This window comes from Mus pahari, chromosome 14 (assembly GCF_900095145.1).
Source record: "Mus pahari chromosome 14, PAHARI_EIJ_v1.1, whole genome shotgun sequence".
Taxonomy (NCBI): domain Eukaryota; kingdom Metazoa; phylum Chordata; class Mammalia; order Rodentia; family Muridae; genus Mus; species Mus pahari.
Window position 1 is genome coordinate 30,236,011 of NC_034603.1, and position 15,942 is coordinate 30,251,952.

The 15,942-nt window shown below is 43.9% G+C and overlaps 1 protein-coding gene across 5 annotated transcripts in view; it reads left to right on the plus strand.

The window, feature by feature from the left end:
* The window catches only part of Specc1 (sperm antigen with calponin homology and coiled-coil domains 1), a 267,085-nt gene that overhangs the window by 243,845 nt on the left and 7,298 nt on the right, over positions 1 to 15,942 (plus strand). For all 5 annotated transcript variants that reach the window (XR_003845145.1, XM_021212939.2, XM_029546076.1 and 2 more), the window contains 2 exons: positions 6,763 to 6,879; positions 11,814 to 11,873. Coding sequence is in view for 4 of the 5 variants with exons in the window: in XM_021212939.2 (XP_021068598.1) it covers positions 6,763 to 6,879; positions 11,814 to 11,873 (177 nt within the window). In the remaining variant the exon portion in view is untranslated. The remainder of the gene's footprint in view (positions 1 to 6,762; positions 6,880 to 11,813; positions 11,874 to 15,942) is intronic.

The following is a 15,942-nucleotide window of genomic DNA, read 5'->3' on the forward strand; positions in this document are numbered from 1 at the left end:
GACGGATTTCTGAGTTGGAGGCCAGCCTGGTCTACAGAGTGAGTTCCAGGACAGCCAGAGCTACACAGAGAAACCCTGTCTCAAAAAAAAAAAAAAAAAGGGAAATGTAAGATGTTACTATCATCTTTATATTTAATAACAGGGCCATTGAATTATGTATAAATTCATCCAGTTGCAAAAGCTGTTTGTTGGTATTATATCATCCCCATCATGAAAGGAAACTTAACAAATATTTGACAAACATGATTAGTATTTTTATATGTACTGTGGCTTTAGTAAAAAACTTCATATTTAACATGTAAATCTCAAGAATGTTTCTGAAAAAGAAAGCCATTACAATTAGTCTAGTATATATTTACAATGTACTTTATTTAGGGCATCCCAACTAACATGAAACATTTTTATGTCCTATTATTTTCATTACTTATGACTATTACACAACTGAAATAAGTTAGTAGTACTTCAAAGAGCGTTGGAGAAAGGAAACTTTTTTTTTTTTTTGGTTTTTCGAGATAGGGTTTCTCTGTGTAGCCCTGGCTGGCCTGGAACTCACTTTGTAGACCAGGCTGAGGCTGGCCTCGAACTCAGAAATCCTCCTGCCTCTGCCTCCCAAGTGCTGGGATTACAGACATGCGCCACCACTGCCCGGCAGGAAACTATTATTAAAAATCCCAATATCCAAATTCAGATTTTATAATCTAATAAAACTTTTATGATTCCAATAAAAGTTATTTTCTATAAACAGATAGCATTTTAAGACTTTATGAAACATTTAATAGAATCAAAGATACTATTTTAATTGGTTTAAGAAGGCAAATGGATGTCTTTGTAAGTGTATACTTGCAAGGCCTTTTATTATATCCCCCAAACATTCACAGTTACATGTACTTTTAAGGTAGATATATCAAGGCATTAAAAAAAATAAAACAGGGCCAGGCATAGTGATGTACTCCTTCAATCACAATACTCAGGAGGCACAGGTGAGTGGATCTCTGAGAATTTGAAGTCTGCCTGGTCTATAGTGAGCTCCAGGATAGCCAGAGCCAGGGCTACATGGAAAGACCCTGTCTCAAAAAAAAATTAGGAAAAAAGAAAAAAAAAAGTCACTGGTTCAATTATTCAGGAGAAATTCTCAAGTCAGACTGAATCCGGTTTCCTGTTGTCCTAACATAGGAAACTATGCAAGCAGTTATGCAGAAACACATATGAACACACATGACAGAATTACACAAGGTAAGAAGCTTCCATCTGTCTTTTGACAGGGGTCTGTCAGTCTGTCTGCCTTTTGGTCATTTCTCAGTCTGCCTTGAGTACCTCTAGCCCTGTAAGGTAGTTGTGTCTGGGGAGGGTTCTACAGGTCTCTTTGAGTCTGTGGTTCCAAAGGTTCCTGTACTACTGAAAGTTCTTAGGCTACCAGCTGTTTGTGTTAGGAAATTTTAGAAATAATTTTTTAAGGGAGAACAGAGCCATAGGAAGAAGTTGTATTCTTTTAGGAAGTCAAGAGATTCTGTTAAAAGGATAGAATCAAGGTTTGGAAGTTCCCATAAGGCAAGATACGATCAGTACAGGAGACAGGCATGCCCAGTGTGTACTAGTTGCCTGGTGCTGTTCCAGGGGTCCCCCGAGAAGGATCGTCACTTCTTGTTCATGTGAGAGTCTATGATTGAGTACAGACTCTAGATCCAGAACGTCCAAGCATTCTACTCAGAGGAGTGCCGAGTAAGGGTGAGAAGGGCAAGGGTGGACAGGTGACCAGAAGCACTGTCCTCGTGTGCCCTGGGGGGGCTTGTTTTTCTCCTTTTGTTATTGTTTTTAGTGTCTCTGGTCCTGGTAGAGAGCCACTGTTGTACAGGACTATCCACTGAACCATACTGCCAGCATCTCCATGAGTTCAGCTGTGCCTCACAGCTGGGCTTGGTGACTGCCAAGTTTCCTGTATAGAAGGAAGGGTGGGGAGAATTAGGAGACTCTTATCAGAGTCTCTGGCCACTCTTCCCAACCAGGTGTATGCAGCTTTACCTTAATTGCATATAGCATCAGAGAAGGGCAAGAGGTATATAGAGACTTGAAAGGACTTAGGGAGGAGAGCTCTGATCCAGGTGGCCATAGAAGAATTTTCATCCCCACTGAGTGCAGATCTCCCAGTGTGGCTGCTTTGAAGCCACCCATGCTCCTGCCCACAGCCCCTCACACAAGCCTAATAAAATCTCTTTGGCTCCTCATAATCAACATTGGTATGTTGGTAGAGTTGTGCCTTATTAGTCAGTGAGATCTTTGGCAGAGTGGTAGACATTGTTCATATTCTCCTCCAGGGAAGGAATTTTTCCAGCAGCCATACTGACCCTTATATAAGGAACTCAGATCACTTCCCATGATTTTTACAAAGTAGGTCCAGCTGTAGGATGATATTTAAGATTGTATCTTTTGGCTAATTTTCCTCTCTCTGGGTTGAGGCCAGACAGTATTACAGTACAATATTAACCTCTGATATTTTTTTTTCATCCCAACTCCTAAGGCTACATAGTAGCCTCAAACCCAAGGAAATAGAAGGCAGATTTCCCATCATGATAAGAAGGCAGATTTCCCATAAGGCGGTAGAGACAAGTGCCAGATGAGGCTCTGGAGTGGAAGGAAAGGGGCTTCCCCTTCTGCCTGCTCAAGGCCCTTAAAGAAACCAGGCAGAATGCCATACTTCAGACTCTGTCCCCAAGCACGGGGAGGCCCACATGGGTACAGCCACATAAGGATGAGAAACCCTGATTTTGTGGACTGGAGAGATGGCTCAATAGTTTACAGCACTCTTTGCTCTTGTAAAGGACTTGGGTTGGATTCCCAACACCCACATGGTGGCCTACAACCATCCATAGCTCTAGTTCCAGAGATCATGTGCCTTCTCTTCTCTAGCCTCCACAGGCACCAGGCATGCACATGGTGCACATATACACATGCAGGTAAAACACTAACATACATAAAATAAATCAAATTTTAAAAAGAAACAAAAAACACTGGTTTCTGTTCCAAACGTTCTTGGACTTACTTTTCTCCAGCACATATATTTTGTGTAGGGGGTGGGGGTTAACAATATTTTTATTAAATCTTTCAGTCTCATACAATTTCATACAATTCAGTTTGAGCATTTACCACCCTCTCACACTTATCCCATAACCACCCTTTCCTCCCTCCGACCCAACTTTGAGCTTGTTTTTCCTATTTAGGTTTCTATTGCTATGCTAAAGGCCATGACCAAAAGCAACTCAGGGAGGAAAGGGTTGATTTGGCTTAGGCTTCCACAGCACAGCCCATCATCAAAGGAAGTCAGGGCAGGAACTGAAGCCAAAGCTGCAGTGGAACACTGGTTAACTGCTCGCTCCCCATGGTTTGCTCAGCCTGCTTTCATATATATAATCCAGGACCACCTGCCCCACAGACTTGTCCACAGGCAGGCTCATGGAGGCATTGTCACAAAGGAGCTTCCTCCTTCCAGATACCACTAGGTATGTGCCAAATTGATTTAAACAGCAACAACAACTGTCAGATCTCCTTGTCCTTGTCCCCCTCCTCCTCCCCTCCCCCTCCCTCTCCCTATCACTCTCCTCTTTCTCCCTCTCCCTCTCCCTCCCCCTCCCTCTCCCCATGGAATCCAATTTGTGTTGCCCAGCTCCTCTTGGAGAAGGGGCCTGCCTGGGTTCAGTCCACATCATTAAAGGAAACTGACTCTCTCTCTCCCAGCAGCTGTCAGTTCTGGTAGCTGTGTAGCTAGTGGTGGGATTTCATGGCTGCATTCTACCACCACCCAATTCTGGAATTTTTTTTTTGGCTGGAGCTTGAGAAGATCTTATCCATACTCTCACAGTTGCTGAGTTCATATGTGTGACTGCCCTGTTGTCAGGGAAACTTTGTTTTCTTAATGTTATCAACCACCGTTGACTCTCGCAATCTTTCCACCCCCTTCTTCCATGAGGATCCCTCCTTAAAGGTGGGGTATGATATGTATAGCACTAAGCACTCCATGGTTTCTTATTCTCTGCACATTGACCAGTTGAGGTCTCTGTGTTAATTGCCATCTCCTGCAATGGGGAGCTTCTCTGATGAGGATCAAGAGATGCTTTGATCCATGGGTATAGTAATAGGCCACTAGGGGTTGTTTTAATACTGTGTCCATTTAGCAGAATAATGGTTTTGGGTTCCCTAAGGCCTGTGACCTATCCAGCCTCAGGTTCTTGGTCCCTAAAACAGGGCTAGGTGTGGCTTCCATCTTATGGAGTGGGCTGTAGAGCTAATCAGAAGGTGGCTGGTTGCCTCCATAACATCTCTGCCACTATTGAATCAGCAGGTGTATCTTGTCAGGACAGCCATTTATTGTAGTTTTCAGGTTCATAACTGGATGAGAATGGTGTTTGCTTTTCTCTTCCAAAGGCATGCCTTACCACTTCCAGTTGAGTGCCAGCTTGATTTCTCCAAGTTCTGTCACTCAAATATGTGGTGTCTTCAGCAGTAGGGTTTAATGTCAAGTTCTGGAGCATTGTCAAGTTCTGACAGCAGTAATGCCAAGTTCTGGAGTATAACCAAGGGCATTGGCGGTAGCCTATATATAATGAATGCTTTGGGGTCTGTGTGACCCTATTTCTGGCCGAGATTTAAACTATACCACAGTTGCCTGCCTGCCCCTCCCCTTCTCTCAGGATAAATCTTCAGGGGAATAAGATCTTTATACTAAGAAGCTCTTAAAAAATAATAATAATAACAGGGCTGGCGAGATGGCTCAACGGGTAAGAGTACTGACTACTCTTCCGAAGGTCCTGAGTTCAAATCCCAGCAACCACCTGGTGGCTCACAGCCACCCATAATGAGATCTGATGCCCTCTTCTGGTGCATCTGAAGACAGCTACAGAGTACCTATTTATGATAATGAATTTGGGGGCTGGAGTGAACAGGCACTGAGCAAGTGGGGCCGACTGGAGTGCGGGGTTGACCAGAGTGAGCAGAGGTCCTAAAATTCAATTCCCAACAACCACATGAAGGCTTACAATCATATGTACAGCTACAGTTTTCTCATATACATAAATAAATAAATCTTTGTTTGTTTGTTTGTTTGTTTTCGAGACAGGGTTTCTCTGTATAGCCCTGGCTGTCCTGGAACTCACTTTGTAGACCAGACTGGCCTTGAACTCAGAAATCCGCCTGCCTCTGCCTCCCGAGTGCTGGGATTAAAGGTGTGCGCCACCATGCCCAGCTTAAATAAATCTTTAAAAAGAAAAAAATAACAATAAAACAAAACAACGTCTGAACTATGAAGCTACAGTTTTGGACAAGAGATGATTTAATGAATGAATAGCTTTGGCCTTTTTATTTTAAATGGCCACACAGTTTAGAAATGCAGGTGGGTTGAGGTGTCTCCTTTGAATCTGATGCTCAGGAGAAATCCTTATTACAAAGGGTCAGCCCCATACCCATAGAGGCAAGTGTGTCCACAGTAAATGAGCAGCAAAGAACTGAGAGAAGTTAGGACATAATGGAGCAGAAGGAAAGGAATGTATCCAAGAGGATCAGCACATACTCAGCCTGACCTTTATCATCTGAAGCTGCGTTCCTGATGTCTCACCCCTTAACCTATGAGGCCATTGGGGTCTCTGACTTCAAACCCTTGTCTCCATTACTGTTAAGATATTTATGTATGTGGCCAGAGGAGAACTTTCAGGAATCGTTTCTCTCTCTCCACTGTGTGGCTCCTGGGATAGCACTTAAGTAGTCAGGTCTGACTGCAAACACCCTTACCCACTACACCAACTCCTCAGCCCCTGGGCGTCTTTAAATTTGAATCTTTGGGGAAATAGCCTTGCTGCTTCTCATGGTATGCCAAGCAGCAACCCCAACCAGTGGCCTGCCCTGCAAGAGGAGCCTCATTCCCCACTGAAGGAGTGATCCTTGCTTCTCCTCTGTGATAGCAGAGAGAACACTGAGGCTTCGCTCAGCCCTGGGAAGCTGTTCTAGTTAAGGTGATATAGAGCAAGAGCAGTCGTCGCTTGGGTGCCATGCTCTTGTTCTGTCTGGTCTGCTTGTTGTTGGGTTATATATAGTTATGGTGATGGTAATAAGGTAATAATAGTGAAGGTGATGATGATGGTAGAGGTGGTGGTGATGATGATGATGGTGATGGTCACAGTGGTGGTGGTGATGGTGATAATGGTAGTAACAGTGGTGATGGTAATGATGAATGTGATGGTAGTAATGGTGAGGTTAATGATGATGATGGTAATGATGATGGTGGTGGTAGTGATGATGGTGGTGGTGATGATGTGATGATGGTGATGGTCACAGTGGTGGTGGTGATGTTGATAATGGTAGTGATGATGATGGTGGTTTTGATGATGGAGGTAGTAGTGATGATGGTGGTGGTGATGATGTGATGGTTGTTCTTCCTTGGCCAGTAAGTCTGGAAAATGCTGGATATACAAAGCTTATTTCAAATTACTCCCCCTTATCTGGGGGAGTAATTTGAAATAAGATTTATATTAGGCCTTAAAGGCTCCCTAGGGGATAAGCAAGAATTCCCCATGGTCTTATCTTCCCCTACACAAATACCTGTGAGTGGATGTGGGCCACAACAGGCCATGCCTGTTACCAAAGTTAAGCACACCCCAAGGAAATGTCGTTCATTATGTTGTGTCATCCAAACCCAAAGATAGATACCTACAGCATATTGTCTGACTCGTGTCCTTGATGGTGCAGTGTCAGTTAACACTGGATTTACTCTCTCCGCAGAACATTGATATCACCAATTTCAGCAGCAGCTGGAGTGATGGGCTGGCCCTCTGTGCTCTGCTGCACACCTACCTGCCTGCCCACATCCCATACCAGGAGTTGAACAGTCAGGAGAAAGTAAGTCATGGCCTGTGCCACCCCACTTCTCTAGGAGAGCCAACAGAACTTGTGTGGCAGTGCATTACTGGGTGGGTAGGGGATGTGACTGCAGAGTGGGATCCTTTTCTCAGCAAATGTGTCTCAGCCTCCCTTCACATTGCATGCACTTGGCTATCAAGAAAAGCACAGTGAATTCCAGTCAACTGTAGCCGCTGAGAGGATCCTATTTCCCAATTTCTAGAGAAAACCCTGTGAATTCAGTCTGCTGTAGCTGCTGAGAGGATCCTATTTCCCAATTTCTAGAGAAAACCCTGTGAATTCAGTCTGCTGTAGCCACTGAGAGGATCCTATTACCGGATTTCTAGAGAAAACCCTGGTTCATCTGTTACCTTCATTTTGCAGTGTGAGGATGAAGGAGGGATAGCAGAATTCCCTTCTTGCCTCTTAAAGGAACTCCACTTTTTCCTATTAAGCTGATTGGATTAAGCCCACCAACATTCCAGAGAGTCATCAGAAAAGCCCATCACTGTAAATGTTAGAATCTCCTAACTATGTAGACCAGGCTGGCCTCTAACTCACAGAGATATGCCTACCTCTGCCTCCTGCGTCTTGGATCAGAGTCGTGTGTCACTATGCCTTGCTTAATCTCACTCTGTAAATAGCTTCCTAGAGGGCTGACAAGATGGCTCAGTGGGTAAAGGCATTGTTCCCAAACTTGACAACCTCCATTTAATAACCAGGACCCACATGGTAGAAGGAGAGAAGCAACTCCCACAAGTTGTCCTCTGATCTCCATACATGTTTATCTGTAGTCAACAGGCCTAGCTTCTTTGTCCTTGAATCAGTTCAGATCTGTTGGAAAAGAATGGGCCTATGGGTGTTTGCTCCCACACTTAGTATCAAATATTGCTTCCTGGTGACCAAAACCTCTCCCTGAATCCCTGAAATTCCTGCTTCAGGCACCTTGCCAGGTGCTCAGGAGCCTCTTGCAGATGTGGAGATGAGCATCAGGGCAGGCTGGCATCAGCATACTTGTTCTTGTCACTGTTATAGGACAGGGGTCCCTGGTTCCCACACATCTGGCTGAGTTTCTTTTTCTGGATCTTTGATGATGTCATCAAAGAGTGCCAATGGTGAAAGACTACTGTGAGGCGGAGAGTCAGTGTCACACACCAGGGGTGTCATGCTCAGATCTGTTCGGCTTCACAGCTCCCTGCCAACTTTAGTTGAGCTTGAGTTCCAGAATCTAGGACTCTGTCAGTCACCCCTGGACCACTACTCCCTGAAGAAATATCTGGCTTCACCCTGGCTGTGCCCTAAGGGGAGAAGCAATGGCTACAGCTCAGGGTATGACGAACAGGGGTGGGATGTACTGAGGCCAGACCCATCCATTACGGAGGAATGTTGTTAAAATCATGTGTCAACAGAAGCCCACCAATACAAACAGCATCAACTGAACATGCGTGGACCTTTTGATGAGGGTAATTTCCCTGAGGCATTAGTACCACTGGGCAGAAAGGACATGTTTGATATTGGGCTTCAAAGGGAATATGGCTACCACAAACCCTCCTGGATACATGAACATGGTCCAGACTCTGCCTTGCAGTCTTATGTACTCAGTATGAGGGGGTTGTTGGTTGGTTGTGGAATACACAACCATCATAAAGGGTACTAAGAAAAACAGACTGTAAAAACCCATTAAAATTGAAATATTAAAAATAGTATGATAAAGGCTTTGGGCTTCATGGTAGAGCCCAGGGTGCCTTTGTGAGAGCCTGGACTTCATCCCCAGCACCAAAAAAAATTAATTAATTCAGAATTAAAAATAAGAACCGGGCACAGTGGTGCATGCCCTTAAACCCAGCATTTGGGAGGTAGGGACAGGAAGATCAGGAGTTCAGAATCATCGTTAGCTACACAATAAGGTCAAGGCCAGGCTGGGCTACATGAGACTGTACCTTAAATAAACAAGGATATCTTGTATGGTATTAAAGGGATATGCAGTGGCAGGGTGTACATTACAGTAGGTGAAAGGTGTGGGTGAGGTATTTTGCTTTCACTAGAAATAGAGTCTTCAGATATCGGCTTGTGTAAGCTCTTCCACAAGGCCCAGAGCCAGGTTGTAGAGTAGAGAGTGATTATGTTGGTATCTGAAATCTAATATGAGTGTGAATCAGATCCTTTCTCCCACTTTTTTACAGAAAGACATTGCACTAGTACAGTCCTACCAGCCAAGCTGGGGACCAAGTTCTGCATCAGATAGGAACAGGTTGCCCTGAAGTGAAAGGTCCCAGGCTCACACCACCCCACACACAGGGCAGGCACTGAGGAATTGCCTCTCTTCCACTGAAGCACAGCTCATGGCCTAGGACACTGGCTCTCCTCCCTGGACCTCACTGGGCACACACTCTTCGGCTCTCTGGCCTCAGCACAGCATCCCAGCAGTGTGCAGGGAGAGGGTATCAGGATAGTGACCCCTGCCACTGAGGTCCTGTTACCATTAAAATAAGCAAAAATCATTTTTATGACTACCACCACCACCAACAACAAAAATCTCCCCTGTCATGCCATTTCAGAGCATTTTGAGGCAATTTTCCAAGATGGACAATTTATTCCATGCTGTTTCTACTTAGAAAACATATTTTTATCTGATCATACTAGAATCTTAGCAAAATTCTAATTAAAATGTTTGGTTTAGAAATGCCTTCTCCGGGCTGGTGAGATGGCTAGCGGGTAAGAGCACCCAACTGCTCTTCCAAAGGTGCAGAGTTCAAATCCCAGCAACCACATGGTGGCTCACAACCATCCTTAACAAGATCTGACTCCCTCTTCTGGAGTGNATCCCAGCAACCACATGGTGGCTCACAACCATCCTTAACAAGATCTGACTCCCTCTTCTGGAGTGTCTGAAGACAGCTACAGTGTACTTACATAATAAATCTTTAAAAAAAAAAAAAGAAAAAAAGAAAAAGAAAAAGAAATGCCTTCTCTTTAGACCTTATTAGTAACCTAATAATACAAATTAAAACAATAAAATACCATGTTTAGCCTGACACATTTGGCAGATAAAGACACAGGGAGAAAAAGAACATGATTATAGGAGCTGCCTTCTTAGGAAGCATTACAATCTCATGAGCCGTAAGAATTGTTCATAGCTCAGCTTCCTCAGCAATGTAACCTAAAAGCTGGCCTAAGCAAAGGGACTTAGAGTAAGACCAAAGCAAACATTAGCACCAAAATAGGGATTACTCCTCTAGTGTGGGCTGGAAGGACCCATTACTGGGTCAGCAAAGCAGAGCGGTGTCTCAGAAACAAGGGTGCGTTTTCCAGTCATTGCCCATCACTCTTCCTAGGTGTCAAGGAAGAAGGCCATGGACTGAGCAGCAGATTCCTCGGGCTAGGAAAAAACACGCACAGATGAGTCTGCTTTTCCTCTGATGAAGTTTATACAGCACCAAGCTGACTTCAGTGTCAAGGCACCTTTTGGCCTAGGGCCTAACGTTTAGACAGGGCACAGTGAAGACCATGGGAAAATAGAAACGTAGAAAATTATGTACAAGTGACCTTGAACTCCTGGATTCCAGTGATCTTCTTCCTTTAGCTGCTTAAAGAGCTGTGGGCACAAATGCACGCCCAGCTTATATATAAACTTTAAATGCGACTGGCAAAGTGCTTACCTTGCATACGCAACACCGGGGTTCAATCCCCAAAGCTGGGGAAGGGAAAACAACCTAAATATATCAAATTGCAAAATTATGCATGAACATGCTTCTCAATTATACTTAAAATATCCAGTTAAATTTCTAAAACTTAATGGCTTTCCTATGAAGTATTAAGGTGGGACTGCACGACAAGCAATTGAGATTATTGTGTACAGAAAGATGTCGGAGAAAAGCCAGGAGGAGTCTGAGAACAAAGCAGGGAGCAGAGCTGTTCAAGTTCTACAGGGAAGTTATTTTCAGCCTAGAATTCTCAGAACCACCACTATTAACCAAGCATGATGGTAAAAAGGATTTTTCTGTATGGATGCATCTGGAACATGTTTCTCCTCAAATGCCTTCCTTGAGAGGTTCTGGGAGGTCCTTGGGGTACAAAGATTTCCTTGAATAATAATAGTAACTAAGAGCTTCAGAATTGTAAAAGTAGGAAGTGAGCAGTAGTCCAAGGACACCTAGTCCAAACATGAGGCAGACCCAGTGAGTGAGGACAGGAGCAAAAGGCTTCGAGGAGGGTGTGAGGAACTTCACAAAAACACCAAAATGAATAAGAAACCAGATGATGACAGACAGTTCTCAAGTAAGAGAAGTCTGGAGCCAGCAGAAGCTATAGAGGGAAGGCAAACAGCAGAAGAAGGATTGGAACCAAATCTCAACAAGTTGCCTTCTGACCATCATAGGCCAGCCGTGGTGCACACACACACACCTAAGTAAATTTTTCAAAATACATAGTGGTGTAAGATTACAGTCAGCAAGAGATCACTACAGGAGATAAAGACAGAGTAGAAAGTGCTTCTCTTGAGGACTCGGATTGGGGGAGGGAACAGTTCTTCGTTTGGTTGTATTTAACTACCTTCAGCTATGACTTTGATAATTTTATTAAGACCTTGTCTCACTATGTAGCCCTGGGAAATAAATCCTCCTGCCTAAGCTGGAAGTGCATCAATGCCACACCCAGTTTGATCATCATTTGTGACATAGCCCTGTGAAAAAACAAAATACAACAGAATGTGGTGAATGTTATAAATCTCGAAAAGCCACGAAGCAACAAAACGTTCGTCTAGTCATATGTCAGTCAATGTCATTTTCCCAGTGGCAGTTGTGACCTGTCTTCCTGAGGCAGAGCTGGTCTGCATGGTTGGCTTGGGGCTACTTGTTTTGTGCAGTGAGTACTCTGTAGCGTGTCACCTGCGGTCCCTTCTCTCAGCCATTCTCTTTGTCTTCCTAAATACACAGAAAAGGAACCTCCTGTTGGCATTTGAAGCTGCTCAGAGTGTGGGCATCAACCCCAGCCTGGTAAGTATCCTATTGTGGATCCTCTTGATGTGTCTTCCTCTTCATGAGAAAGAGCCTCCTGCTGCCCACTGAACAGATATGTGATGCTCAGATCCACTTGCAGATCTGCTACTCATGATCCCTTTATAAAGTTATCCAGTCTGTCTGAATACAAGTTAGACTCAGGGGTTTTGTTTGTATCTTTGTTTGTATTATTACTACTACTACTACTACTTCTTTATGTTTGTGGGTGTTTTGCCTGCATGTGTATGTGTGCACCCCATATGCGCCTGGTGACCTTGTAGGCCAAAAAAGGATATTGTATCATCTAAAACTAGAATTACCGATGACTGTGAGCTGCCCTGTGAGAGCCATCAGGAAGGTTACAAAGCTACTAGAAATGAGCATTTGGAATGAAAAGCACACAGATGGGTTGCCAAACTAGTTAGACACAGCAACAGAGAAGCTGGTGGATGGGACTACGTGAGCAGAAGGAGACTACCCAAAAGATCAAGTAGACAATAAAGGAGGGAAAACAGTAGAGAACTTGTCATTAGTTAATGTCTGTTTACTTTCTACAAGGTGAAGCCAACAAACTCAGTGAGTCGGAGGCCAGCCTAGACCACATGAAACCCTGTGGACTTAAGAGACAGTACTGAGTGGTAACCAATCTAGAATCAACCTTTGGGCTTCATATGTACAACAACAGCAAATATCTGATTTCAGCAACTGCTAATCGCCTTTCTATTCTTGAAACTAAATTGAAACTTCTTATATAATCTTTCAACAGAACTTGGCCAAAGGTTGTTAATTACTATTGCCACTTTTGATTGGTTATAATTTAGAAATAACAAATGTAGCAGGCAGTTGTCATGCACACCATTAATACCAGCAGTCAGGAGGCAGAGGCAGGTGAATCTCTGTAGTTCAAGGCCAGTCTGGTCTCCAAAGCAAGAAACCTTGTCTCGGAAAAACTAAAAACCAACCAACCACCACCAACAAAAAACCAGCCAAGGATAACCCAGTGCATTGTGCATGTGTGTGTAGCCAGGCTGGCTTTGGTATGTATCACTGTGTAGAATGACCTTGAATTTCTGACCCTCTTGCCTCTACTTCCCAAGTGCTGTGTTTTGAGGCATGAACCACACCTTGATTGACCCAAGTTCTTTGGTGTTGTTTTAATCCACCTACAAGCAGGGGTGGGGGGAACCAATCAGGAAAACGAAGGCTGGAATAGCAGTGAGTTACAAGTGCACAGCTTCCAGGGGTGGGAGGAGTCAGGGAATGAGAAGGGAAAGGGCTGTGGACCAAGCAGTCCTGTGGGTGCTGACAACCGGTGTGAATCTGATGAAGAATGGACAGTGTTGTAGAACTAACACTATGCTTCAAATGTTAGATATAAGTAGTTTCTCTAAACCTTCCTCAAAAAGTAGAACACTATTTAAGAAATAGAAGCCAGCTGAAGAGAGGGTTCAGCACTTGAGGGTGCTACTGTTGCAGTGGACCAGAATTTGGTTCCCAGCAACCATGTTGGACAGCTCACAACTGTGTATAACTTCAGTTCCAAGGAAACTGACACCCGCCCCTTTTGGCCTCTGCAGTCACTGCACCATTGTCCAGAAGTCCACATTCAAACACATAAGTACATCTAATTTAAAATAATAAAAATAAGTCTTACGTAAAACAGATAAGCAAGATCCCTTCGGAGTGAAGCTCTGTAGTGTGGGCCAAGCTTTAGAACAGGTTGCTGCTCAACCACCATGAAACAGATGCCTTAAGTGCACATCGCGGTCCTACAGAAAGAATGGGCAGATGTTCTTGGCACCATTGTCATTACTTCAGAGCCACTGTGCTGTGTCCTCCAGGACTGACAGAATGTGGCTTGATGAGGGTTCACTGTGGCCTTAGTCATTTAGTCCAGGACACGCTGCTCACTCAGGGCATGTGCAGATAGTCACTGCACAAGACGAAACTCCCCAAAGCAAGAACTCCAAGAGCCTTCCCCTTCGTCTTTCTAAACATCCGTGAGTCCAGTAAGTGACGTCGGTTGCTATTTCTAAGTTTTACCGTCTTAATTCCTTTGAGTAGTGTGAAGCACCTTCACTTTGTGGTGCAGTCCTTGCCACCCTCCCCCTGTAGAATTCTTATCTTGCAAAATCGAAACTCTGAGTCTGTTAAATATTAATCCCTCAGCCTGGCGGCCACGGTTCTGTTCTTAGACGCTGAGAAATCACCTATTTTAGACACCCTATGTAGGTGTATTTATCATTTCTGTCATGAGTTTCGCTTATGTGACATAGTATAAGGTCCTCAAAACTCATCTGTTAGAAGCTCCTTCCCTTTTAAGGTAAATCACAGTTTTGCCACATGGTGCTCATCCCTTCATCCGTTACTGGACACTAGGGTACCACTATAGTTTCGCTCTTCTGAGAAAATGCATCTGTGAGCATAGATGCACAGGTACCTTCTCTTTTTATTACTGAAGGCCCTGAGAACAGTGCCAGGCCATAGACTGTTAGTAGCCAGTATATGTGAGCAGATGAATAAAATATGACACATTTCTGATGGAATTTTTTTAAAGATTCATTTATTTTTATTTTACATATATGAGTATTTTGCCTACTTATATGTGTGTGTATACCACATACATGCCTGGTGCCTGTGGAAGCCAGAAGAGGGCGACTGGAGTTATAGGTAGTTATAGGGTACCCCGTGGGTTCTGGGGACGTAACTGAGGTCCTCTGGAAGAGCAGCCAGAGCTCTTGACCACTGATCCACCTCTCCAGCTCCTGTGGTATATTTCTAATGTTCTTGATTGAGTTCATTACCACCAAGGTACTAAGATTCTTAACCAGTATTTTCAAGTCAAATTCATTTTCATTCTGGCTGGGGAATTTTTGTGTTCCATTTTGTTCTGTCTGCTGTAGCCCACTGTTTAGGTCCTTAAGCCATGATAATCCATCCCTAAGTTATTGACACCAAACCACGTGGCAGAAGCATATCTTTGCTTCCGAGTTAACATACCGGTTCAAGTGTCTAGCACACAGGTGCAGGAATATCACTGAAGTCACCTCTTCTCTTGACTGACTGACTAACCAATGCCTTTAGCAAAAAGCCCCCCTGATAAAGGCCTGCCTTAGCATTAAGCAGGAGAAGAAAATACCTTCTAAATTTAAATTTATTTCCTATTCAAAAAATGCTTCCATTCACACATGTGTTAGCAGACATAGATGCAGACAGACCACCCATAATATACAATACAACAACAAAGATACCTCCAGTATCTTCCTCTTGTCAGGAACTGCCCTGTGAGCCAGAAAGATGGCTCGGTGGGTAAAGGCACTTGCCACCACGCCTGATGACCTGAGTTCAGTCACTGGGATCCACATGATGGAAGGGACAAGTTGTTCTCTGCCCTCCACAGGTATGCCATGAGATGCACATGTCACACACACACACACACACACACAGAGAGAGAGAGGGGGGGGGGAGAGAGAGAATATTAATATCTTCTTATCTTCTAATAGATCATACCAATTACTCATAAATGCCATTTTATTTTGTGTTAAAGTGCTTTGTCCCCTGCCTCTGGCAATTGTCATGTTTAGATCTGTCTGTTCTTATAGCACCCGTCTCCTTTGAGTGTTTTGCTTTGTTGTGGGAATGAGTCTTTAAGGAGTTCACTGCATAGCCAAGGTTGTCCTTGAACTCCTGACCCTCCTGCCTAACTCTCCAGAGTGCTGAGACCAGGACTGCCTGACCACAGCCCTCTCTGTTGTTTTAACGTGAGTTTCCCTTTTGGAGCACTATGCTGGGCTCTGTTTTGCTCACAGTTCCTTGCTGTCCAGTCATCATCCTAGGTCTGGTGTCTTTGTTCCTTTCTTAATCTGATTGTTGTCTTATTGTTGAATTTTAAAAGGTGTGTGTGTGTGTGTGTGTGTGTGTGTGTGTGTGTGTATTGCTGGATACAAGTCCTTATTATACTTGATTTTCAGATATTTCCTCTCAGTCTTAGAGTCATCTTTTCGTTCTTTTAACAAATCTTTCTGAGAGTAAAGTTTTTTAATTCTGACCCAGTTTATCAGTTGTT